The sequence below is a fragment of the Branchiostoma lanceolatum genome, chromosome 18 (assembly GCF_035083965.1).
Source record: "Branchiostoma lanceolatum isolate klBraLanc5 chromosome 18, klBraLanc5.hap2, whole genome shotgun sequence".
NCBI lineage: Eukaryota > Metazoa > Chordata > Leptocardii > Amphioxiformes > Branchiostomatidae > Branchiostoma > Branchiostoma lanceolatum.
In genome coordinates this window covers 7049904-7073420 of record NC_089739.1, presented here as the reverse complement: position 1 = coordinate 7073420, position 23517 = coordinate 7049904, and the positions used below count along the sequence as shown (strand labels likewise).

Here is a 23517-nt window from a genome sequence, read left to right as displayed (position 1 = left end):
TCGCATGGAAAAATGAAAGAATGCAAAATCAAAACAGGTTCGTAGTCATCTCTTTAAGGGTCAATAAATAAAGTTAATAACTGAATAATTTCGTCTGTTTTTTGTGCTAGTGTTTCTGACTAACAATACACCCCCTCGCCCATGGTGGTGCGGTCCAGCTGGGCATTTCGCATAATTGCACCAGCCGGATAATTGCACCAAAACCGCTGACAAATGGGTGGTGCAGTTAAGCGAATTCTACTGTACAAAATAAAATCTGACAGCATTTGTGTACAGCAATTGCCTCCTTCGCCCTGACAGCGGTCCTGCTATGGTGTCATTTCCTACAGATTTAGATCTTTCTCTAAAAACTACTACCATTATCAATTCTAAACTAAATACAGGTAACTACACGATGTTGTTCAGCAGACCATATGGAGGTCTTGTACACCCGAATCATGCAAAGTCTACCTCATACAAAGTGTTGATGAAGAATTGATCAATCTTCCTGTTAATTTCTTCAATTATTCTATTAGAAAGCATAGATTAAGTAGTCGATTTCAAAGCAACTTTGTTCGGCGTATTTTGTGTGGTTTGTTGCTTTGTAAATGATATTCCCATCGGCTGGTAAATGTAGAAGAGAGAGTCATGTGTCCAGCACTTGTGACGTACATGCAGCGTGAGATCAGACACGTTTTCGACTAGTAAAGAGCGACATAATCCGTGGAGCCAGACGGGGAGTAGGTCTGGGAGGATTAGAAGCGCGTTGTTCACGATGTACAAAGGCCAATTCCAAACGTATCCTGCTTCAGAACTTTCGAAATACAACCCAGTCTTGTCTTATGTGATTATGGAATGATTTTTTTCGTTCCTTCTGTGAAATTAACACCATCATGTCTTATGTGATTATGGAATAATTTTTTCGTTCCTTCAGTGAAATTTGGACGAATGTTTCGGTGGCACAAGGTGATTGAAGAGAAACATTTTAGAAGGTTGCAGATGCCGATGAAACTTATACTTTTTTGCATTCACATAATTATACACATTTTACATTGAAAACACATACATACACAGAGAAACATAATCCATGGATCCAATGGGAAAGAAAAATATAGTAGAATGTACAAATTGCAAGGAGGTGTAAATATACATGTACATGGTATTCAGGGCAGGATCGCAGTAGGTAGCAAAACAAGAAGTAAAACAAATTATTACATGATTTATAAATCTCAGTCAATAATATTACAAAACATTGTACATTTAAAACTCAAGAAAATGCTGATAGCTCCCGTCCTGAACAAGAAAAGTAGAAGATGAGAAGGTGCCCATGGCTTAGCGCAAAAGGTCGGAATATGTTTATATAACTGTTCTGGAGCATTCGGCAGATCCAAATTATATAACTGTCATCTTTCTGGGGCCTCTGCTTAAGCTCTTTTCGCTGTCGTCCCTCCTCTTTTATCATTTATTTCCCCTTCCTTTCAACTATAATAACATTTGAGCAGGTTTGTCACTTCTCCTACTTAGTCTGCTGTACAATAATCCACAGATGGCTCTCATCGTCCGTCTACAGCCAAAAGGCACGCCGCACACTGTTTTCTTTCCTTTTTGTTTCATCTGTTGCAACATCTGAGCACATGGAGCTGTCAAAAACACTTGCGACAACTCATAGTACTTAAGCACAATAAGCCCGCTGGTGCCTCACAACTGTTTTATTCTATTCTATTTCATCCTATTCTATTCTGTTGAAGCGCCTCGTCTTGTTTATATGATTCTATCTGTAACAGCATTTGAGCTCGAGTAACTGTCATAAACGTCTGTGTTACCCCAGTAGTCTTGCGTGAGTGTCATCCTGTTTCAGTTCCAGGCTCTATCTTCACCAGTAGTCTAGATCTGCCGTACAATAATATAAGCATCTTCCGAGTACAGCCCCGAAGCACGCCGCGTACGCCTGTGCAAACAACAGGGCCTTGGAGCAGCATCTAACGCATCTGGATAAACGGTCATCAGATGCTCCTGTACACAATACTAAAGGTTGGCCTTTCCTGTATCGAGCTTCAATAAGACATCCGCCACATGTACAGCACGTAGGCAGGAGCATGTCTTTCTATCCACGCCGAAAAAAATAAAGTAAGATCTTCGTAACATTGTGCTACCGGTAAGAAAACACTCAGTATTTTCCCGTAGAGTGTGTAACGGTTAGATATGTGTGCGTTTTTGTTGTTGTTCCCAATCTTCAATAAATTGTCTCACTTAGGTTAATTCTATGTTGCGTAATCATTCAGAATAAAGAGTTGCTGGAGAAGGTCAGAATAACTTACATAAGCGGATGTTACTGCCTCCACAATCTTCTGTTGATAAAATGCGACTAATATATATGAAATCAAGATATGAAATATTATTCAAAATTTTGATATTTTGCTCGTTACATCAAGTGTGGATTAATGTTAGGTCAGGGTTAGGCGACACCGATATTCAATTTCTTGGTTTTCACATCTTTGGAAATCGATGAATCATAAAGATAGCAAGAAACGAAACAGAACTAGACATTCTAGACATCCTGTGATGGACCCAAATGGTTACCATTTCAAACAATGAATTCTGAACTTTCATGTAAATCAAAACATTGCCGCGTTTGAAAGTAGAGAATTCTAGCCGATATATTTAGTTGATTAAAAAAGCCACATCTAAAACAGATGATCAAAATCGTTTTCCTGTGAACATACCAGGCTGGGTAACAGTTTAAACAATGAATATTAAACTTTCATGTAAATCAAAACATTGATAAATGGAAAACTTTGCAACTAGGCAGACGAAGACTTTTAAATTTCTTCAACTGTTGGTGCCAAGATATGAGCATCTTTAGCTTGATTTACATCCGAAATAGCCCATGGGATTCTTTTTCTTTTGAAATCAGAAAATGATTACGCCGGAGAGAGACAGACCAAAAACTATACTTCCATTTCTCATGGAGGTAACAAATTAAATCGGTGAATAACAATTATGTAAACTTGTATGTTGTATCGCTTTGTGTGAAAACACAATCTTGTTGTGCGACCTTAATGAGAAAAATTGTTTCCTCCTGCAGGGATGAAAACAACTCCCGCGACCATGAACCCATGCCAGCTACACGTGTTTCTCGCCATATTTGGGCAGAGGACACACTTTCAGTTACGTCAAACGGTGCTACCTAAGACCCGTCGCCATGGTTACAAAATGGTTCCCAAAGTCCCGAGGATTACGGTTTATGGCGAGTTAAGTAAAGTAGACGGGCGGAAAAGGTTAGAAGTGAAAAAGGGAATCAGATAGCGCGTTTTGTTAGCAAAACAAATTAAACCAGCTTGTTTATGTCATACAGGTCCTGCAAATGCAGACAATATTTCAATTTCAGCATTCAAACTCTCATAGCAAATTTAAAACCATTTGCATCTCAATTAATGGCACAAGAGCCCAAAATTCACATTTCTGGACTTACAAAACCACAAAAATCTACGAAACATGCTTTTTTGCAAGACTACCGAAAATGTTGCTTGAAATACAGGTCATGTAAAAATAGACAATACATATTTAAACTTCAACATGCCAACTCCCACTCTGACAGCAAACCATTTGGATCCCATGCAGTTAATGACGCAAGAACCCAAAAAATACATTTCGGGACTTAAAAAAGAAAAAAAAGATAAGCTAGGAAACATGCTCTTTTTTTTGCAAGGCTCATGGTAATGTTGAGTATATACCTGGGCTTCAGCATGCCAAGTTTCGGACCTTTATCCCTGACTTAGCAATGCTTTACTATCCAAACAGTTGTTAGACCCCAGCTGGTTTTCGACGCCTTTTCATGCGTGTTTGTTGTGGTTTCCTTTTATCCGTCAGTTTGGTTCAAAGAAGACAAAGACCATCTAGGGCGAAGCCCAGCTTGGAGAGTAGCAATGTTTTCACTAATGGCCAATTAAGGAAGTCTACTAGTCTTATGACGGACTTTACATCAACCGTTTATAATGAGCATTTGGCGAGTCCTTTGGCTACTCTAGATCTAGTGTAAATAGCGCTTGAAGTTTCCAATGAATTACACAGTATTTTAAATTTCAGCGGTAGAAAATACAAAAAACTGAGAAAACCGACAAAGAGTTGAAAAGTCTGCAAATAAAGAAATAGAATGAAATGCTTTCTTTAAGAATTCTTGAAAGTTTTCCGTTGTTGCTTTAGAAATGAAACAAATGCAATGCTGAAAACAGCTGCACAAATTCTTAAATGGTGAAAATATGGTTGTTAGAACTTCTTCTTCAACAGAATCCCGTTCAGTTGCCTCGGTTATCTTGCTTGATTTTTAAGCAACAAAACTCATATCTTAGGACAAACAAACGGTAAGAATGTCAAATGTGGACCCAAAAAAGGAGTGGGAAAAATTTGTAGAAAGCAGAAACGCGGCCTCGACCGACAAGTCGAGTATGCCTTGTTTTTCTACATTTTGGACTTTGCAATAACAAAGTGCTCACCCGTAATATGTCAAGCTATTGTCGATGTATGTTGAGGACCGGCTCTTGAAGCATCCCAAACTACGTCGTTAGCGGTTCTACTGTACCATTAGCAGACTAGTATCTGAAGGAAGCCTATTCAGACCACTCCACTCCATGCAAGCTAAACAAAGCCCACCGACTGACGTAACTGCAAAATCCGACATTGAAAAGCCGGCCTTCGAAAGGACCAGGGCCTTAGCTACTGGTATCAGAGTCATTATAAAATGTCTCATTATTTGTCAGAAGCAAAAACTGTTGTTTTGCAAGATATGTATGTGGAACACTCTGTTTGGGACTTCCCTTCCACTGGACGGATACCATTGTGAAACCGTTGGGCGACCAGATTGCATGGATTTATAAACTGAACATGATACATCATGTAAAAGTGCGATTTGGAAGACGTATTGGCCGTTAAGTGACCGTCTTCTTTACTGTTGTTGAAAACAAAGTAAAGGACGGGAAAATAATGAAATAAAATCAACTCAGTGTGGCCTTGTCTGAAAAAAACAACACTGTTAAGTGCACCATGGACTCACCTGTCGTGCAAAGGTTCCTGCCGACGCAGATCTGACCAAGGACACCTGACACACCAGGTGTAGCAGCGAAGTCATGCCCCCTGCCGGAATGGCCCACCCCAGGGGGAAGGGGACCATTGTGTAGGTCACCAACACTGTGAACAGTCCCTGCCACAGGCCGTCCTGGAACGTCGGCGGACGGATACCGCCTGTATCCACCTGGAGTAACACGGCCTCTAGTGTCAGCATCAGCCATGTGAACAGGCCGGCGTACCGCATGTATCCTCGCGCGAACCCCCTCCTCCATTTGACTAGCGCACAGACGATAATTTCGCACAAAACGAAAATTGGAAACAGAATCTGTTTCGCTAGCGTGAACCTGTCTTTTATAAAGACGGCGTAGAACAGGAATGTGACTATAAAGTTCACAATGTCGATAAAGTTCAAGAATATCAGTGACTTCTGGCGCTGCCTGAGAAAGTAGTGCTGATAGAGGGTCTCTAACTCTTCAGAGTTGAAGGCATTGTTTAGAGTCGGTATGATCACACCACGGTAGATGTAACCGACGTTGTTGAAGAAGTTTGGCGGGTTGGCGATACCGTCATTTTCACCAGGCCTTCCCTTGCTCCCTCCGTCCGTGCTCTCGACGTCAGGGTGGACTTTGGTTGCCGGGAAGCTGGTGGTGCAGGTGGAAATCTTCTTGTTGATTTCCTGGAATTGATCGTTGTCATAACGCCTTATTAGGTCAACCGAGTCTTTCACCAAGCGGCACATGAATGACGTCAGAGGATTCCGGATAATTCATCAACCAATCAAGGAAGGTTAATTACTAGCTACAAAACGTGTGCATTGACTGAGTGTCGAAAGACAAATGACCTACCTGTATGTATTCACCGCTGACCGAGATCTTCTTACTTGGCGAAACAACCGTCCCATCTTTCTGTAGATGTTAAGGAAACAACAGTTCTAGGTTTAACATTGATTTAGTCAGCTTTTTCTCATTTTTTAGCTTTACTGGTTTTCCACATTCAATATGACGCAAGAATGAATATACCAGCAATATGCAGTTGGCAATGGATTTCATTGTACTGCGTTGGAACACGTTTTCTAAAATTAATGTTTCTTTTGGTTAGAGCTACACGAAGAGACAGGTATAGATGTAATCTTCTAATAAATATAAGCAAACAATGTTAAAGTGGTCAATAGCAATAGGCCGCTACGTAATATAAAGAATGTACTATTGACCATATATCATTTATCATGTATCAAATGTCGTCAGCTATTAACCAAAACTACCACGACGTCATTGGCAACTCTGTCGCAAAAGGAACAATGCCTGCAGTTTAACCATTGAGTTGGTACAAGGAAGGCAAACATTCAAATTGTTATGGTAGGTGTTTTATTGATATATATGTATTCACTCTTTACATCGGGACATCTAGCCTTCACAAAAGGCTTCGTCGATGGCTTTCTATGGCTTACGATGTGCTGTTTCCTGAGCACATACCCATTTGCTGATTATATACCAGTTTCTCAACGGATGGTTAGCTCAGCACCAGGCATCTATCAGACCAAGGTAACCGAATCAAAGGCTGGTAAACAAATATGCGATTATTGCACACGGTAAGCCACAACAAAAGGCAGCAATGGGGCTTGCTGTTCGTCATGACGATTGTAACTAAGCTTTGTGCAACTTCCACTCTTGCGCAAAATGTGACCAACTGTTCGCATATGTAATATCATCATCTAACTACGATATAATGGAAATGGTTTTACACATGTTTTATAAGAGAGAAGAAACATAAAAATCATAGATGTAGATAAAGCATAGCTATCGGGGACTCTCGCACGAAGTATAGCACGAATACTTATGAGTTGTCGTCGGGGAGAATTAAGCCTTCCTACGACCATAAAATCCCTCTTTACACGTCATCAGGAAAAATTTGTCGCCGTCCAGATATCGCTAGTCCCGATATCGCAAAATTCGACATGTCAATTTTTGCAATTTATTGTATCAAACGCCAGGTATCTATCTCAATGCAGTTAGCCTCAGTTGGGTATGATTTTGCAATAACCTTCATCGTCATTGTCACTGCGCAAAAGGACTCTGAAAATGTCCTCAACAGGGTACCTGGGTCAACCAGTTCACCTGACTCAACCCAAACACAAACCAAACAAACACCACATGTGTGGCGCCAATAAGGTATACTTACAATACAGTATTACTGAACAAATATTAATTGTGAAAGGTCTTGTACAACACTCTCTATTGTAGGTATGTCGCGACATGCTAGCCATGGTCTAACATTGCCTGGAGACCAATTTCACTAAAATTTATCTAGATCCGGTGAATAGTAGCAAATTTACAACTTTATTGCCAAATTCCGTTCGCAAGAAAACAAAAGATGTTGAAAAAACAAATACACCCGAAAAATGACTTCCATTTGGCGCATGTTTTATTATATTTGCTCGCTTCTTTGGTTCGTTATCACAGAAACAACATTGCAGTAAGATGTCAAACATTGTTGTAAGGGCCAAGTGGTTGACTGAAATATAAAAGTAAATATTGGAGTGTTGACCGAAAATTGGCGTTGCTGCTGTGATAGTACGCACATGATGTTATTTTGGGCCAAAGACTTCGACGCTTCTGAAGTAATTCTATGGGGAAAATATAGATATCAATCAATTTTCCTCAAAGGGTTGATATTTTTGTTCTGTGCTTTTATGTCCGAACTTAAGATTATACCAAAAGTAAACTTCTTGCGCCATCCAAGATTTCTACCAAATTAGGGTTACATTCGTCAGTGTGTCAAGAATAGCTGGTGTATTTCGTCGAAGGGCGATTATACCGGCTGTATAGATACATATACAGAATAGGCCACATTGAAGCTACACTGACTGACGTTTCTTTTACAAATTTGATGCGGCTTATTTGCAGTGACCGATAGAAGATCTAAATAGATGCATTCAATGATACTAGTAATGAGACAGCGTCGGATTCATCCAAAAATTGGACTGCATTGACTCCCCATTGAGTACAGCGACTTACAATGCAGCAGCGTTCTAAATGGTCCAACGGGTGTTCTTGACAAGTGTGTTTTTTCTTCTTTGTCGCCTTAACTCTTTTTTTTACCGTTGGTGAAAGAGAACATAGAAAACGTGACCACAATATGTCCAGAACAAAATATACAAACCGGAAGTTCTGCTGCAGTACCACGGATAGCCGCCTGGAGGCCCAAACTTGACCTTGACCATTATCTACCAAAGACCTACTTACAAACCAAATATCATCACAATCCATCCAGCCGATTTTAAGTTATACTGACAAAGAATATCCGGAAACACAAACAAACAGACAGACAGACAGACACACCCAAAACAATCCCGCCATTTTTCATGGATGTACTGAAACAGATGTGGGCTGAATCGGATGTGCCAAAACCTTTCTACAAAACATTCTCAATACCTTAGAAATATTTCCATCTGTTCTCCTCTCGCTATTCATTTGGCCTTTTATTTCCATGAGGTATAAGGTAAAAGGAAACGCATATGGTGGTGACAGCGTTCATGAATATGCCATGTTATGCTATTTTCACAATTTCGCCGGTGCCCATAGGGGGTGTAGTCCCGGCCGGGCCCCAAGGCCACAAATTGGTCCCCGTGGACTGCCGGATACGTGTTTTCACGATTGCTACCGGGCACCAGGTTAGTTTTAACTCCGAGTTTTAAAAAATCCCGGGTCCCGGCCGTGCCAAAAAATAGCCGCAGGGTGCCCAACGGGGCCACGTAGGGGTCACCCCCGAAAGGGCAAACAACAACAGCCCTTAATCTACCCGGCGGGCCCCTTTTTTCCAATTGTGACCGTAGCATATGTGGGGGATTAGTAAAAGGGACGCATCTGGTTTTACCATCAAAAGGAGTAGCCTCCACCGTATTAGGCTTTTCTGTGAGCTGTGAATAACGTTAAACAATATTGTTGTTTTCAATTTGCTAGGTAGTTCAGCCAACTATATGGACGTTCAAATTGACTCGGAGGCTGAACCATGTAGTCCATGGGCCAGGACCGTTTTTTGTACCACCGAGAGGGACAAGTGCTACCATGGATTTTTTTAATGTTCTACTCAACATCCTAGCCGATCATTCTACCTTTTTGGCCAATTTTCACTATTTTCCAAGCGCGCAGAAGGACATGTGGTGGAGAATTCAACAGAAAATTAAAAATATCATAACCTTTGTCCTGAGCCGTGTGAGTAGTTCGGTGAATAATGCATTTCAATCCGCTACATTTGCAGACGAATTGTACCATTCAGGTGAAATCCTCAGCAGGTAAAGTATTTCACCCACGCAAAAACCGTACAAAACCGTAAAAACAAAACCCGTCTCGTCTGAATATTTTCCCTTCTGGCATTTCCTTTGCAGAAGTTGTGCCGTATACAAGCCACTGGTAGTCTCGGGTATAAGAGGAGATTTCCGTAAAGGGCAACTAGGCGTAACGTGCAAAGCAAAGAATGGGATATCCGAAACCTATTTGTTCAATTTAACCATAATGGTAATGGTAGGGTTGGTTGAGGATGAATACTGCCATCTCTTACGGATGACAGATCACAAAATAGTCGGGATATCATCCTCCGTTGCTGTCTGCACTGATCATCTTTAAACGAAGTACGGAGTGCATGATTGTATATAATTTTCGTACTGCATATCCTGTACTGAAATTTTACCCCGGACGGTCTCGGTAGAACCCGGCAATTATTCGAAAACTGCCGGTAGTTGGAATGTACGTCTGGCGGCTGGGGTCTACAGTGGAAGCTAGCATGTTATGAGCAGTTACGAGTGAAGGGGTGTGCATGAAGCTCTGCTTTTGCACGATGTTTATTTCAAATCTTCCAAATGTGTGATACATCTTATATCTCTTAGGCGGAAAGGACAAGCAAGATTGAGAGAAGATAATTTGGGCTCGATAACTAGAAATATATGACAGTAGAGGAGTTTTGGGTTTCGTTCAGCCGCCGCCGCAAATAAAATCTGTTCTAGGCCCGAGTGTCAATTTTGATATAGATGTTTCCCGTTGTTTCTTCCATTCCCTTCCTTGATTTCGTTAACATTGAATAACCTTGGGGACCATGAGCGTTGCTAACAGATTTTCCAGAAGCACTATTGGCCAGATATCTGCTTTCGTCAAGTATCTGGCTACTTAATATATTGATTTTTCTTTATTGACTGTCTAATTATTAGATATGCAGTCTTTCTTGACACAAAAGTAAAGCGACTATCGTAAGGTATTTAATAACTATACATAAAACACATAAACAACTGAATACAAATAGATTAACCTACATATGCAGTAGTACGTGCAAGTATATGAATAAATCATATCAACAAGTAGTTTACACTACTCGTTCTAATGTTTAAATATTCTTTGATGTATAACAACCTCTCAAACTCACCTGCATCTCCTGGGTGAGTCTGGTCAACGCCGTGTGCCAGAGAAGCTTGCTCTTCACCGCTTTCCGCCCCATGTTGGCCAGCTCCGGCACCCTGTCGGCCTCCTCCCCGCGCGAACTGGAGTCCTCCGCCGCCCAGCCGCTGAACAGCGGTCCGGTGGAAGCGACGCTCTCCTGACGGGAGTCCCACCTTAGGGAGAGTTGCTCTGAAGTGGCGCTGCCATGCCGCGAGTCGTCCCACTTCGAGTACGAGTCGGACGCCAGACTGTCATGCCTCCAGGATGGATGGCTCTGCGCATGCGCGCTCCCAGCGCCCGGATGTAAGGACGAGGCGGGAGATTCGAGTAAGGGATCCTGGGAGCACTCCGACCCCTCCTCCTGAATGACTACCTGACTCCAACTGTTAATCGATACGTCTCTAACTATTTCATGCCTCAATTTAGAAATATGGTTCTCTCCGTCTTTTTTTAGTTTGATACCCTCTTCGTGTTTTGATCTTCCAGATACTGACCGAATGTCGAATTCTGGTAAGTTCAAACAACTTTCATTGCCAACGGTTCTATCGGGATTATGTTTCTGTGAGGTGTCTTCTCTGGTTTCCATGGAGCGCGTACTCTCCATAGAGTTTGAGCGGAGCTTGCGTAGGTGCCACGCGCCTTTCTTGCGAAGGTCCCGAACATCCTGTGGCCAGAGCTGACCGGGCTGCTCCAACCCTAACGTCCCATCATAAGTCGAGTTACCTGCTACTTTTGCAGCAAGATCGTCTTTTACTGAATGGTTCGTTTCGGAAGGTTTGTTTGTATTTGTCTCTATGACTGAAGCAGATTTCTTTCTTTGTTGGCAACTATTGTAAGGATGGTCTTTTGAGTGCTCGTTATAGTTGTGATCTTCACACTTTCCTTCTGGGTTAACAGTTTCAGTCTCCCGAGATGGGTCAGAATTTCCTTCGGGCTTAACCCCATTGCTGTCCCGACAAAATGTTTGGCCAACCGCGGCCTCGATATCATTCGGACTCGGACTCGATCTACCTTGCAACTTGTAAGCCTGTCTCCTGTCTCTTACCGAGCCCCTGGGGCTAGTTGACAACTCGTCCATGTTGTCATGACAACCGTTGCTATGGTACAAGTTTGTCACATTCGAAGCGCCGTCTGATCCACCAGCTTGATTGCACACTTGCTGAAGACCTGATTCCATGTCAGGGGAATTGATGCTGACGTCACCGTTTTTCTCGGGCTCTACACCTGCCTTACGCCCTAGACGTGTGTCGCCTGGATGACTCTCCGTGTTTGGTTCAACAAAAATCAGATTGGAGGTTGCGTGCGACCGAATATTGTGCTCAGAATCATCGCCATTTCCTACCGTATCCAATGGGGCGACACAATGTTCTTCAGGGCTATCGTTTGCCATGATGCCGGATCTAGTGTTAAAATTTTCACTTAGGGAGATTTTCCCGCCATTTCCACCGTGCGATAAGCTGACACTTTCCGCTTCATAAAGCCCGTTGATCTTCCTGTGGCCTTCGATGCCGTTACAGGCTTTCTCTCTCGGCCTTGCGTTCCCCGCAGTTGTGATGTTTGGACTTTCTCCACAGTCTCCCAAAGGGAGAAGTTGGGAGCCGATATTTTGCGAACGCGCTCTATCGTCTGATTGTGACGTAATCGCAGTGGTCGCGACTGATCGGTCGCTAAGCAACGCCATTGGACGTGAATCTATCTAAAATACCCCGAAGTCTGTTTCATCTCCTCGTGGCGCCCCCACGTCATGGCCGCCCGGTAGAGTCGTGTGAGGAGACGTCCCGTTCTGAGCGGACCCGTCGCACGTCGACATGTGTGCGTCTCTTTCATTCCACACATCCAAAGCAAAGCAAAGATACGCCCGCAGATCACCAGAAGGCTGCTCTTATTTCATAACCTTTGCACACCTAAGGGAGGTTTTCACTGCGGGAAGTTCCGTTGATGTTGTCGAGGTGGAGTCACCAGCTGCATGAGGCAAAACAGGGGCGGTCCATTAAATGAGTAGAAGTGGTCTGAGTTAGCTTATTAAATTTCGACCCTTTTTCGCATACCTTGTATGCCAATTGTATCTTTGCACTTGCAAATAAACATTCGGACGTGAATTTTCAATAAAGAGTATTTTCATAATGAATTATTAATATCTATTCATCATCCCAAGAACAAAGAGTAATCGGTAAATTATTGATTGAAAATCTAAAATGACAACAAAATGTACACGTATACCTAACTTTATCTTGTACAGTAAAAAAATTACAGAAAATATTCTACCCACTATTTTATGCTGCAGATAGACCTAGTATTACTACTATATTCAGTAGGCACAACATGCGTACACTACATATGCAATAAAACAACGCCATCGTCTTATGCTATTACAAAATGGTACTTCAAGAAAGAACGAATTCATGAATTCGTCTGGCACGTGTTTTTAACCTTCTCCTTGCTGCCTAACTCTGTGACCAATATATAATTAGGTGCCAAACGGCTACTTCAGTGTGCTAAAGGTTAAGATACGGGGCATGACATGTGAAGTATGTAGACAGGAAATTGTGTGGAAGGGGGGAGGGCTCATAGTAAGTCACCAAAGGGCTGGTATAAGCCATCTTGTTAAAAACAAATAGTATAAAGCGATGAAACATGAAAACATTGAAAATATGGCGCCAACAGATCTTCTATTATGACGTTCTGAAATATGCATAACGACGTGAAAATGCCAGAGAGGAGCAATTGAAAAATCATGAGTAATCTAGTGCATTTCAAGCTAAGCGACAAGCAAGAATTAGAATATATTCCTTTGCAAGTCTTCAATTGGCGCCAGTGTTTAGGTGTTTTTTTGGGAGGGGGCGCTGGTTTTAAGTTTTATACAACAAATGGGCCAGATTCTAATGCCTGGGAGATCATTTCTGGCGCGTATATTTCATATCTGCGAATCAACAACACCCACAGTCCCCCCCCCCCGACACACACACACACACACACACACACACACACACACACACACACACACACACACACACACACAAAAATAAACACTAGCGCTTGGAAGGCCTGCAAACGAGGTTAGCACTAAACCCAGTGAACCTTGTCCCTTTGTGCTGTGACATTTCCATATACGTAGAAACTTGGCAGCGCCTGACGTTAGAGTGATATTAGATCGCTACAGCACGGGAACACGCATTCACTAAGTAATACCCACCTGTATACTCGCACTATGTAGAAACCTTTTAAGGTCGCATCACGTATGGAGACTCGGTGTACGCTTTCGCTCCAGCTACGCACGTAGGTTCTACGACGACGTATTATATTTCACCCTTCACGATGGTCAAAAACTGGTCAAAAAATTCCCACTTGTAGGGCATGAATATTGATGATTATAAAATGTTATATTTCGCCAGAAAGGCGGTTATAACGGCTGTATAAATACAGACATGGAAAAGAATGAACCATTGCAAGTATGTTCACAGCATATATGTGAATATACTGGGAGGGCGTCAGATGAAATTATTTTGAATAAATGAAAAAATAAACATAATGTACACAGACATACATTTATATAGATCATTCTGTTACGATAATTTCTGGTCTTTCCCTTATGATGTTATCAAAAAGTAAATACAATAATCTTTCAAGCAAACGCAATCAATTTTAGCAGCTAAGTGTCATTTCAGTGTATTTATTCTTGAAATATTTTGTGTCCACAACGTGATAAAACGGTGTCATAAAAATGACGAGGACTTTGTCGTTGCACCTGTTCGGTTCAGTATTGACCAATTCAAGGGGGGATAAAAACACGTACGTGCAGATATTTTGTTTGACTTTTTTCTGGGACAGACAGGAACACTCTCCCAGCCCACACACATGTTCAACCTTTGATAGAACGCTTAAATGTACAGTTAAGACTTAAATTCATAAAGGTGGGAGGAGGTGGATGGGGTCCGGCTTTCAGTCCTATGCCCACGGCACAGTGGATAACAACCCACTGCCTCTACAGACTAATAAAAAAGGCTATGGGACTACCTTCGCCTTTATCGAAAGACTCATAATGCTTACTTTATGTTCTTCAACGCCAACGCCACGTGAACTGTTGAGGTGAGAGCCACCGTCCTACGCAGCAAATACGGCTGTTGCTGCCATGTGCACCCCCCTACGCTGCGCTGCTGTGTCGTCAGTATACGATATTGGCCTTCCACGCAGCTTAGCTTGAACTAATATCCTCTTCATTGGCGATATGCACGTGACACCACAGCCCTGATGCTGGTTGGTTGAACCGGGAGGGGTCAGACATTTACGTTTGAATGCGTATATGCGACCTAGCGACCTGATAAGGTGGCAAGGTGGTCTTGTGTTTAGTGTTGTTGATTTAGAATCTAAAGGTTCTGGGTTCGAATTCCTTCCCATTCTTGAGGCACCCCCTCGAACAAAGGACCCCAATTTTACGTCCCTTCCGAAAGACGGATACAGCCCCAACCGAGATGTCCTGACCCAGGACAGAAACGGGCTCTCCTAGTTGGCAACTAATTGTAACCTGGTTCTCATCTGTGAGGCTGCTACTAGTTGATCTACAGGGACATACCTGCAACCTAGTCTCATAGGACTTATATATATGGCCTCCGTCGGTCAGTATTGACCATGGTAAAATCCTAATTCACAACAGCCCTACAGCATCGACTATGGCTAAAGAGCCCTATACGAGAATGGCCTTCTCTGCCACAAAAATCACATCTGTAAGCTGACTCAGTTCTGTTGCAAAGCTATTTTCTGCGGATCCGCTTTTCTTCTGTGCTGTGCATCAGTCTGACTTCTCCTGATTTGAGCTGTCTGAACAGTGTGCATAGGACACAGTGATGTAAAACATTGGCACTAATGTCCTTGGTGCTGAAACACGGTAGTACTTCTTTGCACCATACAATCTACACTGTTTGCAGTCACGTGACTATGACGTAAGCATTATCCGCCATGTTGGATGGTTAAAAGTGGAAGTTGCCAGTTTAATCTGGAATTGTGTATGTAATTACATACAGTCAAACCAGGCAGGGCAACCACATGGCGCTTGCAACCACCTCCTAGGCCTGTCACAAGCCACATTATAACAGTCTCGTCCATTTTACATAGTTAACCCCATCCTGTCTTCAGCTAACATCCGTCCTCAGGAACCATTTGTTTCTCGGTCCCTTTAGTGGTTGCTGAATCCAAGCTTGATTATATGATGTTATGCAAAGGCAAACGTATAGGCCTGCCTCTTCATGGGTCGAGACGATAATAAAGAATTGATTTGATACTCCATTTCAAATCTACTGTTTATTACGGTTCTCGGCGGGCACAATTCTACCTTATGACACTTTGTTAACTCAGTTTACTCTGTATAACTTTCAAATTACGCTATTTTCAGTAATTGTCTTTAATCGAGTAGTATCAGACCAGCTTGCAAATGATTTTGCTACGGCTGAAATCCAATCTTATACCTATATATAGTAACTATATAGGTGTTGTTAGCTTTAATCAAAATACCTTGAAGCTTAAGCCAGGCGTACTTACACAAAATCTTTTCATCCTTAAGGTCGGAAAAAATGGCCTCCTGTGAAAGGTCCATCCGATTACGTGTACCTAGAAATAGTTTTGTTTACCTTAGTGGAGCAGAAATAGTGTGCGGTTCTGGGCAACAGGGACACGTGTAAAATACCGCGAATCACGTTTTCAACTGACAGGATAACATTTGCCTTTTGGAAAGGTAATGCAATATGGTTCTTTTTCTTACGGAAAGCCATTTTGTAATCTATCATCAAAGACAACCTATTTCCTTCAATCTTGGACACGACAAACCCAAAAGCTAGAGAAGGTAAATTACAGCAAAGTCAAATGTATTGACTACAGCGGACGCCACTGAAAAAGTGGAAGAAAAGGGCAAAAGCTACGCATGATGTACAAAATAACAATCAAATCTTTGGGTTCAGAAAAACCAAGTACACGACAGCCTCGAAATACTAGAAGAAACAGTACGGGCAGACATTTTCAGTCGCAAAAATCCAGTTAGAATCATTTCTGCCCCATATCAGGCATGCCTTATCATTAGATACGAAAGAGACCTCTCCGGTGTATACTTGAAAACAAAGCTAACAATGCAGGGACAACGTACCTGCAAAGCTGTCTTGTTACACCGTAGGATGGATACACCTGTTCATTAATACTACTGCAAGCAATCGCCACAATTTTAAGTACCAATAACAAGATATGGCCCGCTTATCAACACAAATGCACGTAGCTTTCACAAAAGCGCCCGCTCCACCAATTGCCTCACCCTCAGGCCGACTGACGCAAGTCTACGTATGCCATTACGCAGGGAAACAAAGAAGCGTCGGTACTTACTCCTGCAGGTGTGTTTGATCTTTCGTTAGCTATTCAACTCAAAGCAAAACGTTCCAATCTCCCATTGAATATATTCAGATTTATGATATACATTGAAAAAAGTGACAATAGACCAACGTCTCCTTATAATCGCATGGCGCAGTAGTTTCAAGGCAGGAACTGACGAAGGTAACCAACCGCAAATCCACGTAGTCGATCGAACGCATTTCGAAAATGGGTTTCTTGTAATGAAACGATAAGGTTTCATATCATAATGGAAGCTCATCTGTGTTGGTAGTAATCATAATACAGTGCTAAACTTTCTTCCAAAATAGCAGATCCGTGAATACCTTAGTGTTGGAAGAAAATTTAAAACTGTATTATGACAAGCTTTCATGTGAGGGGTGTCCACGCCCGGAGTCATGTAACGGACTACTTTCTCTCGCGGAAGGACAAGAGAAATACATATAATTCTCGACGTGGTGTAGCGGCTGGTAGCCCACAGCTACTGTCTGAACATCAACATTATCTGTAAAATATCATTTCCTACAATATGTTATAATCTATCTCACATCAGTTTAGCTCACTGAAAAGCTCACATTCTCCAGGCCGCAACAGAGAAGACAGAGGCTATGTAGTACATACAGATTCTTTGTTCAGAGGAGATTTTCCTAGCTCTTATCTACAAGCGCAATAAACAATGCCAATACTGGCAATATACCACGGTATCTCTTGTTTTAATGACTGTGTCACACAGTCAACGAGCTTTGGCCGTTGTTGTTCGCCAGAAAGTTGCGGAATTTCAAAATCGCCCAAGAGTTGAGCGTACTTTTCGTCTAAAAATCTACCCTGTCACATTACACGGTACTCACTGGCCTGCGAACGTCGACCGATCTGTAAAAGTCGCGCGATAATCGAGAGAACACTAGACATATTACTGCCAAAAATGGCCGCTTGATTTTCTCATTGTGTGGCAGGACATCAAAGACCCTTTTCATAAGCGTGCGCATGTCGGGTGAGCAACGACAGAGAGGATTCAAACCCCCGAACTCTAGTTCCAGAGGTAGGCCCACTAACTACTGGACTACGCGCTCTACAATACACTACATATGAATGTGATTGTTAACACTTGGACGAAGAATAAGTCTAGAACTTACAGATTCTGAAGCTTTGACAGATGCCGGTCTGAGCTGGACAGATGCTCCAGCGGTTAGGACGGGCGGACTGGGGGAAATACACATATAACATGACGTCTGCGCATGCGCACCAATACCAACAAGCGTCGGACGTCAGAATTCATGACTGATAAGCTACAGCATTAAATGCACCAGGTGTTGGGACGGACGGAAGTACATATAACATTACGTCTGCGCATGCGAACCAATACCAACAGGGGTTGGACTTAAGACGTCTTTGAATGATAAGCTACCGCATTTAACACGCCAGATGTTCACTTTTTGTAGGGATTGTGCTGCTAAAGCCACGTGGCAATAAATCTGTGTGACCTCGAGCTCCTAGCTATAGTTACGCTTGAAACTTTACAACTGTTTTCGAAAAGTGTCCACCATACAGTCTAGGCCGATGCTTTGGACGACGGCGGATAGACCATTCTTATAATTCGGCATGGAATCGGGTATGTCGTTACTCAGCAACTTGTATTTGTTTAAGACTCCATTCAGTTGACTCAGTTTTGATACGATCATTGGGTTTAAGGTAGTTCCAATCAACAGAAGTGAAGCTTTAGGATCCCATAATTTGACCAAATGTAAGAGAGCATTTCACATTGGTTGCATGAAGATCAAATCCGCAACAGATCGGTGCTACACAAGGCTTATGTGTAGTTTGCGGCCAAAGACTTAAACTATCGCCTCCACCAGGCCTTCCTATGGGGGTAAGGATCGTAATGTTCGGCAAGAAAGGTAATAATTGACCAGGAGAGTCAGTCCACGGGAAGGTTAACATTTCCCCTCCTGCAAATGAAACCCTATGGTGGCCAAACTCTCTTGGTAAATATTCTCCCACATGATAGCCGATGTAGTTAGTCTGGTAAATACTAATTAATCAACACAAACGCCTAACAACCGCAAACTATACATAAGCCCTTCACAACACTCTTGATGAACTTACTTTGATGGAACGTAAGACCGCAAGACTGGGTGCAGCTTCCCACTCAATTTTCAGTCAGGTGGTCCGGGATTACATCCCAGACGAGCAACTCGAGCTGGTAGTGCTTACAATAAGCAGGGGGATTTCTACTGAGAACACCCGTACAGCTTGTGGCAGAACACCTGCTAATGCCAGAAACCTACGAGACGGAAAATAAAATACTTTTCTCTTAACCAAGAGGAGTTGTGAATATTGTCATTATCTTGTATTGATTGATTCCATCACAACAGATAGTCATTATCCGTGTTGCCTGTTTAAACAAATGAGCAAAAGATATCAAAACTATAACAACGATTGCACAACGACATAATCTTCAGGTGTTATCTAAAGCTTAAGTCAATCCCGTGCCATATGGTGCGTAGGTGTCACGGAAATCTCAATTTCCTTAGCCCTTGGGCCAAACACCTGTACAAGCACTACAGCAGGGGCTAGTCCACTTGTAGCGGTGTGTTCAGCTACCATACTCTTTCCCAAATGCTAGGGCCATGTTGATTAGATTATACGGATGACATCTACGCGCGCATCAATATTTGTCCGTTTAAAGACGGGTTTTCAACCATACTGTAAATCGTACAAAGCAGCCGCAAAATGAATAGATATATGCCGTAAATTGCAACAAAAAAAGAATATCAGAAAATGGATACTACTGTCGTAGAATACCAAATACGACTGCAAAGAAAAAAAGATGTGAAAGAACAAAAATGACTAGTACACCATGCTCGGTGTGTTGATTAAGTCATTTGTTCTACTTTCCTGATCACTTAGATTCCATAATGAAGTCAACATTTTCGTCAAACCTTTTCTCAGCACGTTCGCATCAGTTTTGGGGTTCCCAGAGGATGTCATCCATATAATCCAATCAACATGTCTAAGCACAGAAGTGCATTCTTTAAGTCTTGTTTTGACTCAGTCGGGGACATGGCCCGCACATGCAAGGCAAGCACTCTACTCACCAGGCCAGCCATTGTAACAGTCGCTTGATGTGTGTCGTATGGACGAATATATCAAACTAAAAACAATAAACTGTGTCGAACGCTGCCCATTGCGTGCATATGTCCTTGCCACATGAGGAGCAAGAACATATGAACGATTTTATCCCCTGATTATGAGAGAAATCTCCGCCACTTTTTACTTAAGTCGAGGGAAAGCCTTTTAGTTCCTGCTGTTTTAAGTGGGTATAATAGGTAGGCTATATAAAGTCATGATCACAACAACTAAAGCAATTTAAGCCGATCAAGGATGTTAAGAATTATTAGTAAGCATACGTGACGTGTACCGTATGTTGCGTAAGATTCTAACGTCATGCAAGGTGGCAGATGGTGTTGTGGTGAGGGTTGTTGACTTCGAATCTAAAAGTTCTGTGTTCGAAACTTAACAGGACCTTGTGTTGTGCCAGTAGGAAAGACGTTTTGCATCTGTTTTCTCACTTTATTCTGGGAAGAATGAGTACCTATCTTTGGTTAGGGACGTCCTCTCGGATGGGACGTAAAGCCGGAGGTCCCATATCCGAGGAGAGCCATACATCGAGCACGTTATATACGAGTTTTGTAAAAGCCATTATGTTTTCCCTATTGCATATCAGCATGATTTTCATTTTGCCAAGTGAAGAGTGCAGTAGAACGGAACGCACGAGCCCATTAAACATCGTGCACTTAAAAGAAAGCGTTGAGCTGGAAATACGTGAATCTCTTGTGACTTTATCTACGTAGCTACGCTTCAAACATGTCGACGTTAGGGGATAGTGAATCTATTCATGACCTATGGGAACCCCGCACTGCTGAAGTGAAACAATAAAGTCTTTTATAAATAACATCACGGATACATCAGGCCACACTGACTTGGTTTTTTATGAAATTTTGTGTATGACATCATCTTAAAAAATAGGTAAACATAACAAAGAATGTTAAGACCTTAGAACCAATAGTGTAAAATATATGTTAACCTCAACATGCTGATTTATTCATATTCTTGTACGTAGGTTAATTCATTTGTTGTAGTATCCACCTGTTTGCCTGTTTGTCTGTTTGTTTGTTTGTATAGCTGTAGCAGACCTTACGAAAGTCACTGAAATTTTGTGTGAAGATTGTCACGTAAAGATTTCTTGACATAGCAGGTAATTATCATCTTTTAAATATGTCAACCCGGACCAGACTGTAAGGTTTGATCCACTCACAGCGGGAAGGATCCCTACTTTTTTCGATACGTGTGGCGGGTTCTTTTACGTGCTCAAGGTGAGGCTCGACTCAAACACGGGAGCTCCATTTAACGTCCTACCCGAGGGACGTCCCTCACCAGAGCTAGGCACTCATTTACACCTAAGTGAAGTGAGGAAATTCGTGTAAAGTGTCTTTCCCGAGGGCGTTAACGGGGCATATCAGGGGATTCAAACCCAGGACCTCTGAGTTCTGGGCCAAACACCCTACCATCAATGTCCTTCATACGATGAAATCTGAGTATCTCCATCCTCTCTTGACCAGCTGGCCATGTTTAAAACGACCCGTGGCCTTGTCCAGAGGATGTCTGGCCTTTGTAATTCAAAGAAATAGGTTACCTAAGCAGCTGGACACATTTGTTTAAGGTTATGTGTTTCAGTCGAACATGATTGCACAGGAGGTGCTTATATTAAGTGACGCTATGAGAGCAATCATACAACATCTTCAACACTCTCGAAGATATTACCAATGTAAACACGATGTCCATCTCAAAATCAATTCAATCATCCAGATTTGCCTTTTCAATATTAACTATTGATATCATACTACATGGGTCATAATCAGAATCTTCATAGTCCTTGAAAATGCGAAGGTATCGACTGAACATGTGGCATCGGGGCCTTGTGGTTAGGGTTATTAACTCAGAATCTAGATCCTGGGTGAGAATCCCTAGCAAGATCTAACGTTATACCCTTGGGAAAGGGTAAGGTAAAATAACCTTACGAATAAGTAAAAATGGGTACCTACTAGTAGCTTCGATAAGGGCGTCCCCTTGAATGGGACGTAAAGCAGAGGTCCCGTGTTTGAGGAGAGCCACACCTCGAGCACGTTAGAGAACCCACCACACTTACCGATAAGAATACCTAACGTAGAAAACTTGTTCACCGATTAGAGATACAAACAGTAACGTTGATGAATGTTATTAGTCATCCAAGTAATAAGATACGCCAAAAACAGTTACTCAAGCAACTGGTTAAAATTTTGAATACTGTCAGTGCATTTAAGTTCGTGTCTATCAAATCTAGGGGGAAAATGGAATGCCAGTGCTATAGTTACATACATATAATGCTACAGTGTTGGAAAAAATGTTCGCGGTGGTTTTTAAGTTCACGGTGTTAACATAAAACCACCGCGAACATTTCTGCATTTTCAGTATTTGATTTGAAGTGAGGTAACGGTAACTTGTCCTGACGGGGCCCACGTTCTGTGCAATATTGCCCATGACTAATCGGCTGAAAGATGTGCGCTAAGTGCTTCGGTCCAGGCTCGGCTTGTCACTAACGTGTACCTGCGCCTCTTACGTCACAACAAGAGACAAATAACGTGGAAATCTCCGGAAGTCGTATCCTCCAGAGAAGGCTTCTTTGCTTGACTATTTTAGGCTCTTTATGTGCTATAGAAACAATTGTTTCTCATTCTGTCATTCTATCACACACAAAAGACAGAAAGATGTGCTAAAAGTAAAGATGGATTTCCAAATCTACGTATAACATGTAGCAAGTTTTCCTAGCGAGCTCGATAGACTACTTTTGGCTTGTTATGTGCTGTATCATCTCTCAATCTTTCTCCTACAAAAGAAATATAGATAGGCTGCAACAAGCCTACATTTCGAAATCCAAGTGTCTCCAAATGCAGAAAGCACCGGAAACCATGGCAAGGTTTCCTCGCCGGACTATTTGGGGCTTATTATGTGCCGTAGAGACCGTTGTTTCTCATTCTATCACCCACAAAAGAACATTTTTCATCTGCAGCTGTAGAACTACCTAAGTGCTGCTCTCCAATAATTTTCAAGCACTGCCCTCGTTTCAGAACCAAGGACAGGTACTGCCGGACAAATGTCTCTCATACTGTTACTCTTATATAAAGAACCTTCTCATCTAACGTCTACACTCCTAATTCCTCCCGGGTACTCTAAAACCTCCGCATTAATAAGACTTAAAATAGATCTACTAATGCAACATCAGTAATCCCCAAAGGTATGCATACTTCATGTATCCAGGGGTTCAAGACATTCTTGAGAAGTTCTCGAAAACGCCGTTTTCTTCAATGTGGCGGTGCTAGTGTACCCAGCGTACTTGTGATAGTTGAAGTTACTACCGTAGGACAACCGTCAGATAATGGTGGCTAAGCGGTCCTGTCCATGTGCGGCTTATCATAATGTACCTGCGCTTCATACGTCAAGCCAAGAGCCAGAGATAACGCGAAAAGCACCGGAAATCAGCGTCAGTCAAGGTCCCTACATTGCATATCAAGATGTTGACTCAGATGCTACATTTAATGTACTTTCAACGCTCATAACCACACCGGGTGCTCTAAGGACGCCATATTAA

At 42.2% G+C, this 23517-nt stretch overlaps 1 protein-coding gene across 1 annotated transcript in view; it reads right to left on the bottom strand.

The window, feature by feature from the left end:
- The window catches only part of LOC136424189 (adenylate cyclase type 8-like), a 49848-nt gene that overhangs the window by 14136 nt on the left and 12195 nt on the right, over positions 1-23517 (bottom strand). The window contains exons 3-5 of the mRNA XM_066412699.1: positions 10456-12431; positions 5889-5948; positions 5030-5719 (exon numbers count right to left, since the gene is read on the bottom strand). Of these exons, the coding sequence (XP_066268796.1) occupies positions 5030-5719; positions 5889-5948; positions 10456-12150 (2445 nt within the window). The 5' untranslated portion in view covers positions 12151-12431. The remainder of the gene's footprint in view (positions 1-5029; positions 5720-5888; positions 5949-10455; positions 12432-23517) is intronic.